The sequence below is a fragment of the Anolis carolinensis genome, chromosome 2 (assembly GCF_035594765.1).
Source record: "Anolis carolinensis isolate JA03-04 chromosome 2, rAnoCar3.1.pri, whole genome shotgun sequence".
Classification (NCBI taxonomy): domain Eukaryota; kingdom Metazoa; phylum Chordata; class Lepidosauria; order Squamata; family Dactyloidae; genus Anolis; species Anolis carolinensis.
The window spans coordinates 193,655,115-193,678,874 of NC_085842.1; the positions used below are offsets into that span (position 1 = coordinate 193,655,115).

The 23,760-nt window shown below is 41.0% G+C and overlaps 1 protein-coding gene across 3 annotated transcripts in view; it reads left to right on the forward strand.

The window, feature by feature from the left end:
• The window catches only part of LOC100552377 (TLC domain-containing protein 4), a 51,754-nt gene that overhangs the window by 14,939 nt on the left and 13,055 nt on the right, over positions 1-23,760 (forward strand). For all 3 annotated transcript variants that reach the window (XM_003216819.4, XM_062974133.1, XM_008103750.3), the window contains 4 exons: positions 8,226-8,396; positions 13,279-13,368; positions 15,988-16,046; positions 21,672-21,766. In XM_003216819.4, coding sequence (XP_003216867.2) covers positions 8,226-8,396; positions 13,279-13,368; positions 15,988-16,046; positions 21,672-21,766 — 415 coding nt within the window. The remainder of the gene's footprint in view (positions 1-8,225; positions 8,397-13,278; positions 13,369-15,987; positions 16,047-21,671; positions 21,767-23,760) is intronic.

A 23,760-nucleotide genomic window follows, 5' to 3' on the forward strand; every position in this document is an offset into this window, starting at 1 on the left:
TCTGGAAGACCAACTTTAATCTGTTTTTAAACGGAATTTTCAGTTTTCAACCATTTTATTGATTTGGTGTCTTAATTGTATTGCAAACTGCTGTTTCATTTGTTTCATATGCAATCTTTGAAGCCTGTCCTGCAAACATTTAAATCTATAAATGTGAAACAATCTCACAAAAGTTTCAAGAAATCCAGTCTAAAAACACTGTGCTGCAGGGCATAACACTTAGATCAGGGGTCCCCAAACTAAGGCCCGGGGGCCGGATGCAGCCCATCGAAGCTATTTATCCAGCCCCCATGGCACAAGGGCAGAAGGGGGTTGGCCTAAATGACCCAAGAGGTCTCTTCTTCTCTTACAACCATTATTATTATTATTATTATTATTATTATTATTATTATTATTATTATTATTATTAACATTAACATTGACGCTGGTTGGCCATCTGTCAGGGGTGCTTTGCTTGTGCTTTTGGTGCCCAAAGGCAGAAGGGGATTGGACTCTATGGCCCAAGGGGTCTCTTCCAACCCTCTTTATTATTATTATTATTATTATTATTCTTATTATTATTATTATTATTATTATTATTATTAACATTGACGCTGGGTGGCCATCTGTCAGGGGTGCTTTGCTTGTGCTTTTGGTGCACAAAGGCAGAAGCGGATTGGACTCAATGGCACAAAAGGTCTCTTCCAACCCTCTTTTTTATTATTGTTATTATTATTATTATTATTATTATTATTATTATTATTAATTATTATTTCTCGGTGGCCAACTATAGTCTGGCCCTCCAACGGTCCGAAGAATCGTGAACTGGCCCCCTGTTTTAAAAGTTTGGGGACCCCTGACTTAGATGAACCAGTTGAAAATGAAAACGGAAACATTCAATAAGCAATGTAATGGCGACACAACACAAGCAGCCAATCTGGGGTCAGGGGCAACAAGGCCAGCAGGAGAGGGATAGTGGTTGGCATGCAACCTTTCCCACTCCCTGGCATTGTTGCTTCCCCTGTATTATTTTGCAGGGAAATTAACTTATTGCTTTGCATGCAGGCCTTTCCTAGGAAGTTACTTTTCAAAATAAACATCTTCTATACACATAATAAAAGTGAAAATATATATGTGTCTGGTTGGGGTGTCTACTTACACAGACAAGCCCACACTTCTACAAATAGCTATAACTCCCATTACTCAGGATACACCAATGACCCCCTCCCCCCCCCAAATGACATTGCAGATTATAGAGGGCCGTGAACATGTCAAAGAGTCCTGCCGATGTCTTCCACAAACACCATACTGCCTCCCCACCCAAGTGAAGGCTTTTGTACTGGGACAATTTCTTCCTAGATTTAATGTTTTTCCCCCACCACAGACATCCTGACTCTCTCCATTGGTGTGGAATTTGCATGACCCCGCCCACTGCCTCTCCCTTAACCCTTTCATATTCTTTTCTATGGCACACAGCAAACAGGAATTGATCAACAACTGAACATACTGGAGAGGTTGGGGAGAATTTACCATGATTTATAGGAGTTGTAGGTACAGTAGAGTCTCACTTATCCAACACTCGCTTATCCAACGTTCTGGATTATCCAACGCATTTTTGTAGTCAATGTTTTCAATATATCGTGATATTTTGGTGCTAAATTCGTAAATACAGTAATTGCTACATAGCATTACTGCATCTTGAACTACTTTTTCTGTCAAATTTGTTGTATAACATGATGTTTTGATGCTTAATTTGTAAAATCATAACCTAATTTGATGTTTAATAGGCTTTTTCTTAATCTCTCCTTGTTATCCAACATATTCGCTTATCCAATGTTCTGCCAGCCTGTTTACGTTGGATAAGCGAGACTCTACTGTATTTGGATGTATAGTTCACTTGCAATCTAAGAGCACTCTGAACACCCACCAATGATGGACCTGGAACTAACTTGGCACACAGAACCCCTATGACCAACAAAAAATACTGGAGGTCTTTGGAAGGATTTATAGGAGTTGTAGTTCACCCACATCCAGAGTGCACTGTGAACCCAAACAATGATGGATCTGGACCAAACTTGGCAGGCATACTTAATATGCCAAAATTTGATTGCTGGAGGGGTTTGGGAGGAACTGACCTTCCTTTCTGGGAGTTGTAGTTCACCCACAACCAGAGAAACTGTGACCTCTATCGATGATGGACCTGGGCCAAACTTGGTACACAGATCCCCATGACTAACTCAACCTACTGGAGGGGTTTGAGTGGATTGATTCATCATCGTGAGAGTTGTAATTTATCCTATAGCCAGAGAGCACACTGAACCCCACTGATAATGCATCTAGAGCAAACCTGCCCAACATAACAAACTTGTAAGTGCTGATGGAATTTCTCGGAGTTCACCTGGCATGATGTCAGTTTTAGTTAATCCACAGTCTTATGCATTTTGTGCAATTAAAACATTGACTTTTTCAAATAAGCCAGGCAACGCCAGGTACCCAAACTAGTTTAAGAATAAAAATAGCTCCAAAACACCTGTAATCTATCTCCCTAAAGTAGCAAGTTGAAAGTAATGGGTTTCTGTTATTCATTCTACTCCAGAACAACAGTTCTTTGGTTATTTTAAAGGAGTGGTATTGTGCCCTCACTACTCCCCATGCTGTTGTATTAAAAGTAAAGTTATAGAACGCATAACTATTTGTGTTGTGTTACTCTGGACTTTGCACATTCTGCACATTCAGTTAGAGGAAGATTAGGAGGGAAGGATTAGAAGGAGGATTACAAATATTTAAAAAGATTTCTTAAAGAAGAGAAGGAAAACTAATTCCTTCTTGTGAGCAGCAGCAATTTAATGCACAAGTGGGCCCATTTTGGTTTAAGATTAAGAAAAAATAGAATAAACGTGTTAGGGAAACACAGGATTCTGCCATGGAGCATTTTCAGGAAGATTTGGGTAGTTAGAAGCAGACCTAGTACTGCTTTAAAAGTAGTCAAACCTTTAAAAAAAATTAAGCACTCAACATAGACTTGTGCTAGTTATTTAGAAGTAAACCAAACAAGGTAGAGGTTACTCATAGATAAGCATTCCTGCAATCCTGTCCTTGATCCTGAGATGTCATGGCCCACAGCAGATGCCTGAATCTGGGCTTTGAACAGGACACACTTTGAACAAGTAATTAAGAGCAGACCAACAAATATGGATGTTACATTTCTAGTCTGCAGGCAGATCTTTGTGCAAGATGCCTTTGAGAACGCATGCAGAGATCACCTGTAAACATTTGACCTCACTTTGCCTTTAGACTTTTCCTGTATAAAAGCCTGATATGTGTGTGCTTGGATCTCCTGCACCCACTGCAGCTATAAAACAAGAACAGGGGGTTGTTTCCTCATCATCTACTACCTATTTCAATTTCAAAACTGTTTCAGTTATTATATTTCCCAATATAGAAATATGCATAACCACCTCATAAATCCACATGGCTTGGTCTGCATATCTGTACTCGATGGTCATAGAGTGCTGCCTTGCACTATTTCTGGCCATTTGCCCATCTTGCTAGGTACTGTCTGTTCTGCTTTGATACTCATTATTAATTGCACAAAACATTCTTTCTATAGATGATAGCAGTGCAGCTGTGCCCCCCCCCCCTCAATGTTTTTGGCCCCAACTGGGGGTTGAATACATTTCACCCCACTTTACTTCCTTCCCATTTGGAACAGTTAATCTTTCTCTTCTTTTACAAAATATGAGTTAGTTGGGTTTTGGTATGACACATTTGGAGAGCACCAAGTTGGGAAAAGGCATCTGTAGATGTTTTTTTTCTTTTTTCTTTTTGGCTGCTCCAATTTATTTTTCTGAGAAGACTTATGGGTTTGTTTTTCACCCTCCCCTTTCCTTCCCTTCTGTCTTTCTGGTTGTGTACCCCAAAGCACATACCTCCATGATCTTCTCTTTGCCTGCAAGAAGCTTCAAAGTTACATCCCAATCTCCAGGGCCATAGCCAGAAAAGAAATTTGGGGTGAGGGGGTTGAAACTTTTTTTTAGCAAATCATGAAGAGTAGTTCCATAACGCAAAATAATTTAGAAATCAGGCTCCATCAATAAACTTCAGTGGACACTCAAGACAGATAAAGTTCAGTGGACACTCAGAGGGTTTTGGCTAATCAGTTTAAATTCATGAGTAAACCAGATTTTTTTTAAGCCTGAAAATTTTTGGGGCGAGAGGGTTTGAATGCCTAACCCCCTCCCCCCCCCCCCCCTTGGCTACAGCCCTGCCAATCTCCTATCAGTGAAGGTAAATCGAATCCTAGGGCTTGTGCTGGGCCTGTAACTGCCAGGCCACCATTACTGCTTTCATCCAGCTGTGCACTGTAAATTCCTTGTGTACCTGTTCTGTATTTGTTACTGTGACCGTAAAGGAACTTACCCTGTTTCCCCTAAAATAAGACATCCCCAGAAAATAAGACCTAGTAGAGGTTTTGCTGAATTGCTAAATATAAGGCCTCCCCCGAAAGTAAGACCTAGCAAAGTTTTTGTTTGGAAGCATGCCCGCCAAACAGAACACCAGAGCATACAGGATCGGTAAATGTACATACCATAGAGTGTTGTACATGGAAATATTGGTAGTAACAAGAAATTCTTGATAGGATTCACAGTTTGTCTGGTTATGCTGGTTTGTGATGACAACTACTGTACAGTATATAATAAATGTTCATTTTTTTTTGTTCAACAATAAATATGAATTTTTCTTCATGGAAAAATAAGACATCCCCTGAAAATAAGACCTAGCGCATCTTTGGGAGCAAAAATTAATATAAGACACTGTCTTATTTTCGGGGGAACACGGTAGCCCCAATAAGACGTAGAAAGGCTTTACTGTTCCTGTCTTCTTTGGATTGTCCTGTCATCATGAGGAAAGGCTAGTAAAGCTGAATAACCTTTGGTGCCATTGCAACTCTTTCTGATAGCACACTTGGGAGACCTGATTCCTTAAATAATAATAATTTCATTTCTAACCCATGTCAACTCATGGCTCGAGGCGGGTTACAACATCACTAAAAATGCATAATCATCTAAAACATTCTATAAAACACATATTAAAATACACAGAACAAAGATTAAACATAAGATCCAAGTTTAAAATTCATGATTAAAACTGGCTGGGTAGGCCTGCCGGAAGAGTTTTAAATTTCATTAAGCTGTTAATGAACTCTTCTGTCAGGTCATCCCACAATCTTCATCAGGCAGCTGATGAAGAGATCCTCTGGGTGAGGGTTGTCAATCAGGTTCTGACTGGTTGGAGTAGCCGCCCCCCAGAGGACCTCAGTGTTCACACAGAAGAGAAGGCGCTCCTTTAGGTAACCTGGACCCAAATCATGTAGGGCTTTAAAGGTCAAAACCAACACTTTGTGCTTTGCCTGGAAACTAACTGGCAGCCAGTGGAATTACTTTAGTATAGGTGTAATATGCTCACTCCTGGATGTTCCTGTAACTAATCTGGCTGTTGTATTTTGAACCAACTGGACTTTCTAAGCCTGATAGAGAGGTAGCCCAATGTAAAACACATTGCAAAAGTCCAACCTTGAGGTTACCAGCACTTTCGCTACCATCTGTAGGTCCTCCATATCTAGGAAGGGGCGTAGCTAGTGGATCAGTTGAAGATATAGTAAGCGCTCCAGACCATCGCATCACCTTGGGCTGACACTTGGAGAGACGGATCAAGAAGCAGTCCCAGGCTGGGGACACAGTCTTTTGGGGGAGTGTAACTCCATCCAAACCTGGTTGACACACCTTCACCCCCAGATTAGGACCCTTGATGGCAAGCGTCTTAGTTTTGTCTGGTTTCAGTTTCAATTTGTTTTTCCTCATACAGCCCATTACCTCCTTCAGGCATTCATTCAGAGGAGACACACTATCCTTACCTGAGGCTGTTTTGGAAGGCATGGATAAATCTATTTGGGTGTCTTCATCATACTGATAGCACCCTGCCCCATGCCTCTGGATGGTCTCCCAGTGGTTTCATGGAAATATTAAAAAGCATTGGGGATATAATGGCACCTTGTGGGATGCCATATAACAGCTCCTTCTGTGAGTAGCAGCTATCCCCAAGCAGCACCATCTGGAACCTGCCTGAGAGGTAAGACTGGAACCAGTGAAACAGTGCTTCCAAATCCCAACCACTCCAGGCATTACATAAGGATACCATGGTCGGTGGTATTGAAAGCCGTTGAGAGGTCTAGAAGCACCAACAGGAGCGCACTCCCCCGTCAGTATTATGATGGAGATCATCCACCTCCGTATCCTGCTGTAAAGGCAGTTTGAAATTGGTCAAGGAAGTGTGCATCATTCAAGACTGCCTTGAGTTGGAGGGCAACTGCCTTCTCAATCACTTTGCCCAAAAAAAGGAAGTTTAGACTAGTCTGTAATTATTAAGGTCCATTGGATCCAGGGGCAGCTTTTTCAGAAGTAGTCTAACTACTGCTTCTTTTAAACAGGGAGATGCATTAATAATTTGTTGTATTTGAAATCCAATTGCATCTCTTCCCTTGATGACCAGCCAAGATGGACAGGGAACAAGAAAGCAGGTTGTCCTCCTTACTTGCCCCAGCAGCTTGACCACATCAATAGTACTCATCAATTGAAACTGATCCATTGTAATCCCACTCACAGAGTGGCTGGACACCTTGCTGTTGGCCTCTGATCCAATGATTGTGTCTAAGTCAGCTTTTATGTGAGAGATTAGAAACATCACAGTGAGCTGCTGAAGGTTCTAGAAATAGGTTCGAAGGGGAAAGTACTTGAGTTAAGCTTCTCACTACTCTGAACAGCTTGGCTGAATTCACAGATGCAATGCATGTCGAGAAGAAAGTTTTCATGACTGAACATTTTGCCACTGTATAGGTGCAAAGGTGCCCTCTGTACCATGTCTTGTCACATAAAAGTCCAGTTTTCCACCATATGCACTCTAATCATCATCCTCCCCTTTTCATTTCCCTGAGGGAACCTAATTTGTAATGTGTCGAAGAGGACAATTGGGAGTGATCATGGCAATAGTCCTGGTTAGATTTTTATTCCACTTTTTGATCAAGGATTCAACAGGATCATCAGTGATGCCAGCCATAGAATCTGCTAAGGCTTGCTGGAATCTCAAAGGATCCATCAGAGGGCAGACCATTTTAATTTGGAAGAAACAGTTTTTGGAGTGTGGGGAAGCAAGAAAAAGTTAGGATTATTCTCTTTTTTATTGAATTGCTTCTGGAAGGCTGAAAGAGGTCAAGAGAATAGTTTGTGATGGCTGCAGCAGCCATGGCCTCTTCTTTGCTTTCTGTGAAATCCTTCTGAATATAAAACATCATTAATTATCATACAGAAAGATTTGTTTAGTAAATCTCTTCCTTTGTTGGGCTGTAGCTTCACACAATCACCCAGCAGGCTTCGCTAGCAATGGTATACTGCCTCCACCCCCAAATATTTTTCAAGTTCTGATACACTTTTCCATAGCAGCCAACCAGAAGTCTACTAAAGCCCACAAGAAGAGAAGTGCGAGAGTTGTGCCTGAACCTTGTTTCTCCTCCATAACAGTATCCTTTTTCAAAGAAGGAAGAGATTGTGCTAAGCCAGTGATAGTTGAGTTAGGTGTTCATCCATCAAGGTGTAGGGGGAGTCCGGCTAAGTGACTTGGTGACATAGTCTTTACTGAATGTAGAAGAAGGAAAAACTGGAGGACATCCATTCAAATCCACAGAAGAAACTGGAGACACATTGCATGATGATCAAAAGATGAGTTTTCTATTGCTAAAAAAAAGCCTGTCACATTTCAGTCTATATATATTTTACTCATACTGTTTTTACTTCTTTTGGGCTATTTGGAACCAAAGTTCAAGGACTATCAAAACATTTGCTGGACAAGTCAACACTTTCTAAATTTTGATTCTAAATTGTCCCTGCTATTTGGACAAAAACTGGAAAAAGTTATTGTTTGGTGGAAGAGTCAAGGAGTACTGATGCTTTCGTCCTTTGGCACTGATGTGTGTGCTGGAAGTGTTTTTTTGTTTGTTTGTTGTTATAACTCCCAGCATCCTCCAGCCAACATATTTGGGCAGACGTAATATCATGGTACCTGTGGTGCATTGCCAGGCAGCAATTTAATTCCCTTAGATCCCCTACTCTGGGCTTGAAGGGGGCGTTGCTGTTGTGTATTTCTACACAACAGCAGCCCATTCTCTTTTCTCACATTCAGTCATCTGTTCACAGGTGCTGCCGAAACTCAATGGAGGACTCCAACTATGTTGGCTATTGCATCGTGGCCAGTAGTTTTGTGGCGTTCCAGTTCTTCTTCTCAGCTCTCAGCCCCCAGTTGTCCCTGTCACTGAGCCCTCGCTATGCCACTCTTCCCTCCGTCAAGCAGAGTGAATGGAATTCCAGGTACATAAGTGGGGTGGAAAATTATTTATTATTATTATTATTATTATTATTATTATAATTATTATTATAATTATTATTATTATTTTATTGTATGACACAGCAAACAAGATAGATATGCTGGATTTCGTTTCACAAAATCACAAGTCGAACACTTCCCAAGTGTCTAGGACTGTGTGATGTATTTTTGGATGATACGTGCTGATTCCAGTAGGGTGGCCTTTTGCAGTTGACAGATCATAATTTTGTCAATGTCTATTGTTTCCAAATGCCTGAGATCTTTTGGCACAGCACCCAGTGTGCCCATCACCACCGGGACCACCTGCACTGGTTTCTGCCAGAGTCTTGGAAGTTCAATCTTGAGGTCCTGATAGCGGCTGAGTTTTTCCTGTTGTTTTTCGTCAATGCAACTGTCACCTGGGATGGCAACATCAATGATCCAAACCTTTTTCTTTTCCACAACTGTGATGTCTGGTATGTTGTGTTCCAGAACTTTGTCAGTCTGGATTCGGAAGTCCCACAGTATCTTTGTGTGCTTATTTTCCAATACTTTTGCAGGTTGTGATCCCACTAGTTCTTTGCTGCTGCGAAGTGGTACTTGAGGCATAAGTTCCAATGAATCATTTGGGCCACATAGTTGTGCGCCCCTGCAGGTGCCACCTTGATGTGGTGGTGGTGGGGGGGGGGGGCTAACTGCTCCAATGATGACTGAGGGCTGTGCTGGCAGTAGTGTAACTACTGGCAGGTCCAACCAAGCCAGAGAGGCCTCAACTGAGGAACAGAACTAAGAGCACCTAACCCATTAGCATTATGGAGAATCAAACCAAAACGAAATCTATACTGGCTCGGTCGTCGCCCAGGATAAAAAGGACCGCGGTGGATGCTGCTGATTCTGGACATCCATCGACAAGTGGGCTACGGAATCAAAATACAAATGAACAGTCACAGAAGCGGCAGAAATATACAGTGCCAGAAAACCACACTATTATTATTATTATTATTATTATTATTATTATTATTATTGACACAACGACATTGTATGACACAGCAGACAAGATAGATATGCTGGATTTCGTTTCACAAAACCACAAGTCGAACACTTCCCAAGTGTCTAGGACTGTGTGATGTATTTTCGGATGATGCGTGCAGATCCCAGCAGGGTGGCCTTTTGCAGTTGGCAGATCGTAATTTTGTCAATGTCTATTGTTTCCAAATGCCGGCTGAGATCTTTTGGCACGGCACCCAGTGTGCCCATCACCACCGGGACCACCTGCACTGGTTTCTGCCAGAGTCTTTGAAGTTATTATTATTATTATTATTATTATTATTATTATTATTATTATTATGTTTATTTATATCCCACTTATTCTCTCCATAAGGAGACTCAAAGCGACTAACATTAAAAGCATTACAATACAATTTGAATTGTACAAATTTTAAAACAATTCAGATTAAATCCATAAAAACATAGAAAACCACAGCAGCCTCTGAAATTATCTTTAAAACTTTCCTTTTTAAAAGCCTGTCTGAATAAAAAGGTTTTAGCCTGCTGCCAGGAGGACATCAGGTAAGGGGCCATTCTGGCTTCCCTGGGCAGAAGGGAGTCCCAGAGTCGAGAGACAGTCACCAAGAAGAAGGCCCCCGCTCTCATTCCCACCAAATGAGGTTGCGATTGAGGTGGGACTGACATAAGGGCCTCTCCTGAAGATCTCAGGGCTCGAGTATTAATAATAACAAATAACTTTATTCTTGTACCCCACCTCCATCTCCCCCGAAAGGGACTTGGGGCAGCTTACATAAGAAAAACAGTCCATAAATTTAAAACACAATATAATAACATAGTTATAAAACAACATAACATGACAATTATTAAAACCAAGACATCAATTGCTATGTACAGAGGGTGATTAGTGCAAAACTCTGAATAAAGTTCATGAGTAAAATAGAGATGGGTGGAGGAGGACAAGGAACCGATCACATTAAAACACTAAAACTTATAAAATGGGGGATAATATTAAAGTGCAGCACACTTTGAAAACAAGATACATGGCTGGTGGCCTCTTCACTCAAAAGCGCACGGGAACATCCATGTTTTTAGACTCTGGCGGAAGGTGGACAATGAAGGAGCCAGTCTAATCTCCCTCGGAAGCGAGTTCCAGAGTCGGGGAGCCACTGCCGAAAAGGCCGCCTCTCTAGTCCCCACCAACCGTGCTTGAGACGGAGGTGGGAGCGAGAAAAGGGCCTCCCCGAAAGATCTTAGGGCCCGTGCAAGTTCATAGGGAAGGAGGTGATCATGGAGATAAGCAGGTCCTGAACCGTTTAGGGCTTTGTAGGTCATAACCTGTACCTTGAATTGGGCTCGGAAACTTATCGGTAGCCATTGGAGCTGCTTGAACAGGAGAGTTGACCACTCTCTGTAGCTAGCTCCAGTTATTAATCTGGCCACTGATCTTTGTACCAGCTGTAGTTTGCGAACCGCCTTCAAGGGCAGCCCCACATAGAGCGCATTGCAGTAATCCAGTCTGGAGGCAACTAAGGCGTGTACCACCATGGCCAAGTCAGAGTTCACAAGGTACGGTCGCAATTGGCGCATGAGCTTTAACTGTGCAAAAGCCCTCCCGGCCACCACTGATGCCTGAGCATCAAGCGTCAGCGCTGAGTCTAGGAGGATCCCCAGACTGAGCACCTGAGTAGGTTTGTACAAAGGGATGCAGTCAGCCAAATAGCCTGGACCTGAGTTGTCTAGGGCTTTAAAGGTCATAATACTATGCTAATATTATAATATATTGTATATACATGTAATATTAATAATAATAATATTATGATGTAATACCATGTAATGATAATTATAATTCACTATTATAATTGTATATTTATTTACATGCAATATTACTAATAATATTGCAATATAGTCGTATAATATAATATATTGTATGTATATATACTTGTAAACCGCCCTGAGTCCCCTTCGGGGTGAGAAGGGTGGGATATAAATGTCGCTAATAATAATAATAATCAGCACTTTGGATTGTGCCTGGAAATAGACTGGCAGCCAGTGGACCTGCTGCAATGGGGGGTTGTCCACCCCCTGTAGCCAGCCCCAGTGAGCAACCTGGTTGCAGCTCTTTGGACCAGCAGAAATTTCCTTGCATTCTTCAGAGGCAGTCATACATAGAGTGCATTACAGTAATCTAGATGGGATGTAACTAAGGCATGTACCATCATGGCTGGATCTAGCTTCTCAAGGAACGAGTGCAGTTGGCGCAGAAGGTTTAATTGTGCAAAGGCTATCCTTGTTCCATTTCCCTTTTGCATTCTTACTTGTCTCAAGTGTTAAGAATATGCTGGAGGAGTAAGAACGGTTCGGGCCCCGCCTATCTTCGTGATCGCATCTCCCTCTATATCCTGGCACGGACCCTTACATCTTCCGGGGAGGCCCTCCTCTCACTTGCACCATCGTCCCAGGTACAGTTGGTGGGGACAAAGGAGAGGGCCTTCTCGGTGATGGCCCCCCGCCTCTGGAACACCCTCCCCAAAGAGATAAGGCAATCTCCATCAGTCGCATCCTTCTGTAGGGACCTGAAAACCTAGTGGTTTCAGCAGGCTTTTGGAAATGACTAACCTGAAACCCTACACGCCGCATGGCCACCATACGGTCTCTGTTCTGAGCTTTACCCACGTCCTTCGATTTTGTTTATGGGTGCTAGTTTAACTAGTTTAACCCTTGTTAGCTACTCAGCAGGTCTGAAGTGGACTAATCCTGGCCTATGCTCTCTGCTATCCATTCACACTTCGCCCCTGGCTTTATGTTATTTTTATTGTTTGGCCCTTACCCTAGCTTTTACAGCTATCTTGTTCTATTCTGAAATTAAGCCCATTGGTTGTTAAATCACCGAATGGAGTACCGTATATACTCGAATATAAGCCGATCCGAATATAAGCCGAGGCACCTAATTTTACCACAAAAAAACCTGGGAAATCATTGAGTCCAGTATAAGCCGAGGGTGGTAAATTTCAGAAATAAAAATAGATACCAAAAAATTACATTAATTGAGGCATCAGTAGGTTAAATGTTTTTGAATATTTACATCAAGCTCTGATTTAATGTAAGACTGTATAACTCTGATTAAATCATTATTCTTATCTTCTTCAATGTAAATGTGCTTATGTGTCCTTTCAATAATAATAGAGTAAAATAATAATAATAATAATAATAATAATAATAATAATAAAAAAAATACAGGAAAATAATACATGTAATAATAAATAGAGTAAAATAATAAATGCAATAATAATAATAATAAGATCAGAGTGAAATAATATATGTATTAATAATAAAAATAAAAATAGAGTAAAATAAATGTAATAGTAGCAACAATAATAGAGTACAATAATAAATGTAATAATACCAATAGTAATAGAGAAAAATAATACATGTACCATATTCTCGAGTATAAGCTGAACCAAATATAAACCAACCAGGATCCTCACCCGAGTATAAGCCAAGGGGGGCTTTTTTAGTCCAAAAAAAAGGGTTGAAAAACTAGGCTTATACTCGAGTATATACAGTAATCTGAAACTGTTTTTATATGTAAAGAACACATTGTTTTAAATTTTTATTATGTTTAAGCTGTTGTTTTATTATTGGACTGTTGTATGCTGTATGTTGGTATTGAATGTTTACCATGTGTAAACCACACTGAGTCCCCAATGGGAGATAGAGCAGTATATAAATAAAGTTTTGTTGTTGTTGTTGTTGTTGTTGTTGTTGATGTCCTGGTCCATGCCTGAGCGAGAAAAGACTTCATGCCTTCTTGTTTTTATGTGTGTGCGTGCAGTACTGGGTTAACACTTAACTCTTCTTTTTCCTGTTCTTCCTTCCTAGGTGTGTGTCCACCCTCCATGCCTTAATAGTTGGCCTCTTCTGCCTCTACATCCTTTGGTTTGACGATGCTGTCAATGCCAACCCCATCTGGTAAGCAGGAATGGAGCACCTGGCTTGTACTCTCATTTCGCCCTTAATCTCTCTCTTGTAATCTCTTTCTCCCCTCTCTCTTTCACACACAAACACATACACACACTACTATTTTCTCATAATATGCTTTACCACCCAGTTTGTACACCCTGTTTCCTCAGGCTGATCTCTTCAAGCCAGAAGGAGAGGCAGAGCCCGTGAGCTTGATTGGCCACATTGTGCTAGGAAACCATGAAGGGCTGTTTTGTGCTGGGAGAGAATGGGCTCTTGTTCCCTCTTGGGTTTAGGACTGAGCCGGACTGAGTGGAATCAGCTGCAGGCAGGAGCCTGTGAGCCAGGACTGGCACTGGGCCCAAAGAGGTGCTTATGCTGCTGCCTGGCCATCCTCTTGCCCTGCTGGCAATTGACCGTGGCCATGCCTGGGTCTCCCGTGGCCTCTCATTGCTCCCAAATAGGGCTGGCTGGGATGAGCCTCGAAGTCCTGCAGGCATACCTTTCACATCTCACCCTGTGCCATTTCTCCTTATTTATTTATTTATTTATTTGCAGTATTTATATTCCACCCTTCTCACCCCGAAGGGGACTCAGGGCGGATTACAATGAACATATGTATGGCAAACATTCAATGCCATCAGAAAAACAACATTCAGAGGCAATTTTAACATTTCCAGCTTCATGAGGGTATGCTTGATTCTGGCCACAAGGGGAGCTGTAGCTTCATCATCCACGAGTGACACCGAGTGCTGTACTTCCTCATTCCTTTCCACATGCTGCTGGCAGTTTTATGGTATTGTAAATTAGTTAAATTAGCTTCCCGCATAAAGCGTACCTAAATTTCCTAGTTGACAGATGCAACTGTCTTTCGGGCTGCTTCGGTAAACAGCAAGCCGGGCTATTTAATGGTCGGGGGCTTAATCCGACCCAGGCTTCGAACTCATGACCTCTCGGTCAGTAGTGATTTACTGCAGCTGGTTACTAGCCAGCTGCGCCACAGCCCGGCCCACCTGTCCCATTCACTTCATGCAGTTGTGGTTTGTCTTCCCCAGAATAGCAGCTTGGAGTATCATTATTTTCTTTTTATATAGATGAGTATGTGCCATTTCAATTCAGAACTTGAAAAAGTTACTTTTGGATTATGAATCCTATGGTCCTCCAACCTGCTCTAAGTAGGCTGATTAAGGGGTTCTGGATATTTGAGTCCAAGAAGGTCACGTTTCAAACTCTACTGCACCTATGTACAGATTTCCCTACATGCTGAAACATCAAGTCGGTTTCAGGGGCTTTCTACATCACTGTGTCTTGAATTGTGGGCCATGCCTCCAAATGGGATCCATTTAGCTCAGTGTTGGGGTCACAAAAATTTTACAATGGTAAAATATTACTGAATGCCACTTAGTGGCTGTTTTAGACATTTACACAAATCTGTTAGCAACAATATGCAGAAAATACTTTAGCTGTACTTCATAAAAGACTTTACAAATGCTAATTCATTGTCTATAAATGTTTGATTTTATACCTATTTTATATACTTATATATATCTGTGGTCATGTAAAAATTCTTGGGCCAATAGGGATAGTGAGTAGGAAAAGTTTTAAGAAGCTCTGCTCTGCATGAAATAAAATTCTCAGATCATCTCTAATCCAGTGCTGGTTGTTTACACAGCAAAACTAAATCATGAATGTTTATCAAGTGCATTGAGCTAAAATTGATTTCCTATATAAATGAAACTAAATATCAGATTAGTGAGGATACTGTATATATTGTAGTTATTCAAGTATTTATGATGCTGTGAGCTTCCTACTGGGCTGAGAAATTAGGAAATTTTCACCATGAGATTACTATAACTGCAATAATTAATATTTATCCTCCTTTCATATTTCAAAGTGCTTCATATACATTTATTATTACAATCCTTCTGCTTGTATTCTTTAAAATAATCATAGGGCAGAATGCTATTTATAGATCACCAATCCATGAATAATCTTCTGTTTGGAGGCTCCTTTGAAGTGGATTATATGGCATCATATAATCCAGTTCAAAGCACATAATGTGGATTATCTGCTTCTGTAATCTGAATTATATGGCAGTATAGAAGGGACCAAAGAGACATGTAAAAAAGTAACTTGTCTACATACCAGACCTATGGTTCTCCATATGTTGCTACCGGTCAACTTCCAGCATGCTTGGCAAATGGCTGGTCTGGCTACAACTGATGGGTAAAGTCCAGCAACATCTGGCAGGCCCCTTAGACACTGCCATATAATATAGGTTATCAAATCAGATAATCCACATTATTGAACTGGATTATACGAGTCTACAATGCCATATAATCCAGTTCAAAGATGATAATCTGAATTTTATATGGCCACACAGATGCATAATAGTTATTTAAATTTCCTTGATTCTATCAGTTGTAATGAATTAAAACCAAATCAGTGAGGCTTTCAGTTTAAAGATCTCTATGTCCTTGCTGGCTGGGTGACTCTGAGAATGGTAATTCACAAAATCCAAGTTGAGAGCTTAGCCTGTTAATGGGGAAAAGAAATTGCATCCAATGAATTTGAGGGGAAGGCAGACTCCAACTGTTTTAACATTCCCATACTGTTTCATCTTTCCAGGGGAGACCCTTGGCTAGTCAAACTGAATGTAGCTATCACCTGTGGCTATCTACTCTATGGTAAGTAGCAAAGCTTCCCTCTTTCACCGAGTGGGCAGAAGTTATGAGGCAGCTGCTTAGATTGATGTCAGTACATGACTTAACTCGAGAGTTCTTAAACTGTGGATCCCGACTCCAGACAGGGTCCCCTTAGCTCAGTATTGGGGGCCATAAAAATATGGCAACAGTAAAAAGTTTCTGAATGCCACCTATTTACACAAATCTGTTAGCAACAAGGTGCAGTGTTTACGGTGGACTCTGTAGAGTACAGTGGGCTTTGGCTGTACTCCACAATAAAGAAAATGAGCCTGTTTAACAAGCCTTGCAAATGCTGATTTAGTAGCAGGAAATGTTTTATATTTCATATACCTATATACCTGGAGTCACATAAAAATGTCTCAGATGGAAAGAGCTTAAGAAGCCCTTTCCTAACCAACCACGCCTATGATGGTGGTAGGACAAAGAGAAATCCCTGCAGATATTAAAGCCCAGGCAGTTTTGTCAAGGAAGATACGTCTTTAAGGGTTATGGAGCTCAACATCTGGATGGCCATATGATTTCCACCAGCTGGACTAAATAAATACATGAAAATATACACAAATGACCTAAGTTTTCCCCATTGAATACAAAGATTCTTATTTAATTCAAGTATTACAGGTTGAATCATAGAATCACAGAATCATAGAGTTGGAAGAGACCTCATGAGCCATCTAGTCCAACCCCCTGCCAAGAAGCACCTCTGACAGATGGCCATCCAGCCTCTGCTTAAAAGCCTCCAAAGAAGGAGCCTCCACCACACTCTGAGACAAAGAGTTCCACTGCCGAACAGCTCTCACAGTGAGAAAGTTCTTCCTGATGTTCAGGTGGAATCTCCTTTCCTGTAGTTTGAAGCCATTGTTCCGTGTCGTAGTCTCCAGGGCAGCAGAAAACAAGCTTGCTCCCTCCCTATGACTTCCCCTCACATATTTATACATGGCCCTCATCATGTCTCCTCTCAGCCTTCTCTTCTGCAGGTTGAGCACCTCCTCTCCAAAATGCCTGGGATCAGAAGTGTTTTGGAGTTTGGATTTTTCAGATTTTGGAATACCTGCATTTGCCTATGTGCACAGAATGAGATATCTTGGAGATGGGATCCAAATCTAAACACAAAATCAATTTCTGTTTCATATGCACCTTCTACACATCACCCGATTTTATCGAATATTGGTATTGTTTTTGTATGTGAAACAAAATTGTGTACACTGAGCATCAGAAAGCAAAGGTGTCACTATCTTAGTCACTCATGTGGACAGTTTTCGATGCCAGAATTCTCAGAATGCTCAGCCTGTACTTTAAATATTTTCTCCTCAACTTTTGTTTAAGAACAGTACAATTTCTTTAAAAATATATAAATGCAGTTTATACAATTGGAAAAGGAAAAAGTTTTTAAAAACTGGTGATAAAGTACACCTGCCAAGATTAACCACTTTTGAGTTGACATTTGAATATCCTTTGGGAAGAGACTATGTGATTGATTTCCCAGTTCTGAGGTGCTTGGCAGGCCCAGGTGTCTATCTCCATGCATCCTTTGAAGAAAGCCCCAAGTAAGCTGTTGCATCTTCTGCCAGAGAGTATCTTGCTGTCATCAACATATGACTTCCATTCACCTCAGTTGTCCAATTGCAAGATTTAAGTCGGTGACCTAAATTTCAAAAATACTGCTCAGAGGCCTATAGCACAAAACCCCTTCTTACATAGCCCAGAGTTGAGCAAATGTTTGCTCCCAAATGCCCTCCCAATGCGTCCTGGAGGCAGGGTGCATTTGCACCACATGTTTGGGCTCCTATGACCAATTTAAAATTGGAGGTGTAATGGATAAAGGATACTTTGGAGAATAGGGTTTCTGGTTGTAGCTTTAGAGAAGTGACATGGATTATAGTGTAGACCTGTGCCTTATGGAATATGGAGTTTAGAAGACCTATTTTATACCTCACAACCTCTGAGGATGCCTATCATAGATGTGGGCAAAACATCAGGAGAGAATGCTTCTGGAATATAACCATACAGCCTGGAAAACACACAACAACCCAGACATTTTTTTTTTGCTTTAGAACCGAAGTGCCTTTATCATATTATACAACTCTCTGCCCCGGAGTGTGGTGGAGGCTCCTTCTTTGGAGGCGTTTAAAGAGAGGCTGGATGGCCATCTGTCAGGGGTGCTTTGAATGCAATTTCCTGCTTCTTGGCAGGGGGTTGGACTGGATGGCCCATGAGGTCTCTTCCAACTCTACTATTCTATGAACTGACTTTGACTTTAAAAATGTATCTTCTTGCTTCTTAACTCAACCCTGTCAGACCAAGCAGTACTGTCAGGTCATCATTTATTTAGCTTTTCAGGATCTGAAGAGGAAACTTAGGCCCCTTCTACACTACCATATAAAATTCAGGTTATCTGCTTTGAACTGGTAGTGTAGACTCATATAATTCAGTTCAAAGCAGATAATGTGAATTATCTGCTTTGATAATCTGGATTATATGGCAGTGTAGAAGGGGCCTTGGTTTGGTTGTTGAGAAACTATACAACAAGATTATTGGAATGTGTGTATGTGTGTGTGTGTTGATGGCTAGGGAACCCGTTTTGGGAATGCCAAAGCTTGTCTATCAAGGAGAGCTTCTCATAAAATTTCACAGAAGGACTTGGGTAATTTACAATTACTTTTTAGATCCTATCTGGTTCAGATCAGAGCAGGTAGCATGCTGCTCCTTTTCATGCTTGCTCCTTGCGGGATCCATATTTCTTATACACGGCATGGCTTGAAATCCTGCTTTGAAGGGCTTCTTTGGCAAGCTGTGCAATGCAATGCAGGTGGCTTTGTCAAGTGGCGTGTAATCTGAAAGATTTTTGTTCCCCCCCCCCCTCTTTCTTTTCTCATTCAATCTATGCTGCGGCTTCAGTTGTCATCCAGCTAATTATTTATTCCCAATAGTCATTTGTAATAGTCATGCCGTAACCACTCTGATTATGGATCTTGCTTCAGCTAGAGAGGTAAAAACTCTCTTTCACAAAGCTAGTGGCGATAACTTGCCACCAAATGGCAATTGGCTTTTTATACTTGCTGGGTTGGCTTTAGCGCTTCCTCCCTCCTTTCTTTTTTCTTTGCACTCTAGTAATGTACAATTTCATTTATCCCACGAACAAACTCTGTGGCCCCTTCCACACAGCTGAATAAAATCCCACATTATCTGCTTTGAACTGGAATATATGGCAGTGTGGACTCAGATAACCCAGTTCAAAGCAGATATTGTGGTATTTTCTGCCTTGATATTCTGGGTTATATGGCTGTGTGGAAGGGATCTGTGATATCTGCAGCACCAATAAAGGCCTTAATATACTGAGCACATAATAGAACTTGGCAGCATCTCATCTCTCTTACCTTTCATTATTATAATAGAATATAATATAAATATTTGATACTGTTGACATAAGAGCCATTGAAAGCATTCACCTCTTTGTCATATGCACCATACAGATTTCTGGAAAATAGTTGGTGAGAGAGCCAGTGTGGCATGGCAGTCTGAGTATTGGAATACAAGCCCCAAATCCTTATTCGTCCATGAAAACCCACTGGGTGACCCTAGACAAGTCACGCACTCTGAACCCTAGGAAACCCTATGGTAGATTCACCTTATGGTTGCCATGCATTGGAAATTTATTTTATTTATTGTGTCATAAGCAAATTGAGAATACAGTTATAATGTATTTAAAAAACTACAAAGTTAAAAACTTGGCATTATACTAAATGTCCTTTGACCAGAAGCTGGCCACTTGGACTGCCTCTGGTGTCGCTGTAAGAAGATCCTCCATTGTGCATGTGGCAGGGCTCAGGTTGCATTGTAGTAGGTAGTCTGTGGTTTGTTTTGTCGTAGGCTTTCATGGCCGGGATCACAGGGTTGTTGTATGTCTTTCGGGCTGTGTGGAACATGGCCACACAGCCCAAAAGACATACAAAAACCCAGTCTATGGTTTGCTCTTCTCCACACTCGCATGTCGTGGTCTCCACTTTGTAGCCCCATTTCTTAAGATTAGCTGTGCATCTCATGGTTCCATTGGAAATGAATTGAAGCTATACAACAACAAAAATACATGAGGATGAGGAGTGTGTGAGTGTGTGTATGAATGTAACTGTTTTACAACTGCTTCTTGAATATACTCCCTGGATTGAAGAGAGGGGAAAATACCAAATACACACCACACTTTTCACACCTTCAGTTCCTAAAAAGATTTCCTTCCCACCTCATCACCACCCAACTGTATCCTTTGTTGACTGTTTTGCTATGATTTGGCCATACATTGTTGTGTACAGTTTGTGAAGGCACATTAGGAAAGCCCTGCAGATAGCTTGCTGTTCCCAATTTTGACAAGCTATTGGTTTCATTTATGAAGTTCTGGCAGGGTTCTTTAAACCTAAAATGATTTCCCCTCAAAATTGTCAGGGTCTACTAAACAAAGAGCAAAGCTTCTGGCAAAATGAAATAATGTAAGAAACAGCTTATGGCAGGGGTCCCCAAACTAAGGCCCGGGGGGGGGGGGGGCGGATGCGGCCCTCCAAGGCCATTTACCTGGCCCCCGCCCTCAGTTTTAGACTTAGGCTCGCCCAAAGTCTGAAATAACTTGAAGGCACAACAACAATCCTACTTGATGAGCTCATTGGCCAGAAGCAGGCCCACACTTCCCACTGAAATCCTGATAAGTTTACAGTATATTGGTTAAAATTATTTTTAAATATTGTATTGTTTTTTCATTTACCAATATTGTAAATGAAATATTGTAAATGAATGTTATGGTAATAATATAATATATTGTGTATACATACGATATTAATAATAAATATTATAATGTAGTACAATATAATATTTATTTATTTATTTATTTATTTATTACAGTATTTCTACCCCACCCTTCTCACCCAATAGGGGACTCAGGGCAGCTAATAATAATAATAATAATAATAATACAATATAATAATATTGTATAATATAATAATATTAATTATATATTATATATTAAATGTAATATTACTAATAATATTACGGTATAATGGTATAGTACAATATAGTAATATATAATGCTAATATTGTGCTATGCTAATAATGTAATATATTGTATGTACATACAACTTGTAAGCCGCTCTGAGTCCCCCTCAGGGTGAGAGAGGGTGGGGTATAAATGTAGCAAATAAATAAATAAGTAAATGATTGTTGTTGAGGGGATTTTTTGCACTACAAATAAGACATGTGCATAGGAATTTGTTTGTGTTTTTTCTTCCAAATGACAATTCGGCCCCTCAGCCATCTGAGGGACCATGAATCGGCCCTCCACTTAAAAAGTTTGAGGACCCCTGGCTTATGGAATGGCAGGGAGATCCTGAAATCTCAGTTAGCATGGCCACTGATGCTTTGTTTTGGTTTTGCCATCATGTCAGGAAAAGCTTCCCATGCTTTCTCTAGGTAACGGGGTGCAGGGTTGGTGAAGGCTCAACAGTCTTGGTAAAAAGGTGGCCAACCTGGTTGTGTTTCCCTCCCATGTCTGCTTGATCCTTGTTTCTTGCAAGTTGATACCTCAGTAAACCTTCCTTGTGTGTGTATGTGTTGTGTTCTGACTTCTAGATCTGTTGCTGCTAATGCGCTACTGGAGAACATTGGGAGATTCACTTTTCGTTTGCCACCACTTGGCAGCGCTATACGCTTATGGATATGTATTGGTTAGTTCCATAGCACTGGGTCGGGATCAGCTTTCCTGTATTCTCCATTCTCCTTTTCTTTCTCCTAAAAAGTTTCCTTCACTTCAACAATTTCTGCACTTCCTTCTCCTTTTCCTCTGTGATTTCCAGATACGTGAGGATTCCTTATTCACATTGCATTTCCACAGTGGAGAGGTTTTCGAAAGATGAAAGGAAGAAAGAAATGTCAGAGCAATCCTAAGTGGAGATGGAAAGGCCTGGGGAAAAAAACAGGAAAATTCTGGAAAAACCAGGTGTTTCCCAAGCCATTTTTTCCAGAAAAAATTGAATAAAATAATAATAATAATAACAATAATAATAATAATAATAATTTTAAAAAACTTTATTTGCAGACCACCCTATCTCCACAGAGGGACTCAGGGTAGTTTCCAACATACATGGCAAACATTCAGTGCCAGCAAGGAGAACTGTACAAACAAATTACAATAAAGCAGATAACATCAAACAATATATAAACGACCTGACTTTAAAACTTAACAAGCAAAATAGCAAAGATAGAACTTAAAAACCTACATAATGTAATTTTTTCACTCGGTAAAACAACTAGAAGTTAGTGGCTAAAACCCAAAGAGAGTTGAGGTGATTTTCTGCAACCAACATGCAGAAATCAATTCCAGTATCTGGACAAAGTTTAGCATCTAGACAAGATTTAGCATATCTAGGCAAGGATTTAGGTCAAGACCCCCTCGATAGATTGTCACCTTGACGTGGTGAGAGGGCTTGCGTGTTCCAATGAACCTGTGGGCACAACCACGGGAGTCACATACTCCCAGGAGTGGCCACAGGGGGGATCCAGACCAAGAACAATCCGAAGACCCAAAGATTACACTGCCATGTAATCCACTTCAGTTTGGATTTTATACAGCTGTTTAGAAGGGGCCTCATATAATCCACTTCTTAGCAGTTAATATAAGATTATAAATATAATACGTAATAATTACTGTGGTATAATAATACAGAACAATATAATCTCTAAAACCAGGACAGTAAATAAAGAGTAACACTCTGAAAGCAGGGAAATTGGGAATTCCAGAAAGGAAACAATCAGGGCCAGCTAACATTTCCCAACAAAGGATTCCCCCAGGCAGGAAGCAGCCAGGCTTTGAAGCTGCAAGGCCATTAAATGCTAATCAAGGTGCCTAATTGCAGCATTCATATCTGCCACACCAAGACTATTAATTGCTATTCAGACTGGCCAACCAAGGATTCCGCAAGGTAGAAAACAGCCAGGCTTGCAAGCAGCAAGGCTATTCAGTGCTTTTCAAGCTGGCCAACCAAGACTTCCCCTAGGTGAAAAATCCCCAAGCTTTCAAGCCACGAGGCTACTCCATCCCATTCAACCTGGCCTAACAAGGATGCCTTATGTAGAAAGCAGCCAGGCTTTTAAGCTGCAAGACTATTCAGTGCAATTCAATCTGGCCGAACAATGATTCCCCTACAAAGGAAGTAGCCAGGCTTCAAAGCAGTTCTTTGACTGAGGGTGCTACTTCAGCTACTCCAGAAAATGGCCAGGCTTTGAGGCTGCAAGGCTATTCACTGCTATTCCACCTGGCCAACAAATGATTCCCATAAGCCACAGCAATGCGTGGCTGGGCAAAGCTAGTTCCTTATAAAGTAGAAACCACCTCATGATTGTAGGGTGTAAGCAAGCAAATAATGCTGTGCCTAGAATGTGGCCTAAATTTCTTCTTTAGTTTCAACGAAAATAGACCTGTTGAAGCCATAGGGTTTATCTCTACACTGACTTAACAATTGTTTCAGCAAATAGACACTAGACAGGGCTAACCAAAACAATTCAGGTCCATGTGTTCACCTCAACAAGGGTGAGGTAGGCTGGGAAATGTAACATTTCTTGAATTGTAAAATAAAATCAGAACTGGAAAGGGGTTGGAGCTGGTCCAACTCCTTGCCATGTAGGAATACAGTAGAGTCTCACTTATCCAACATAAACGGGC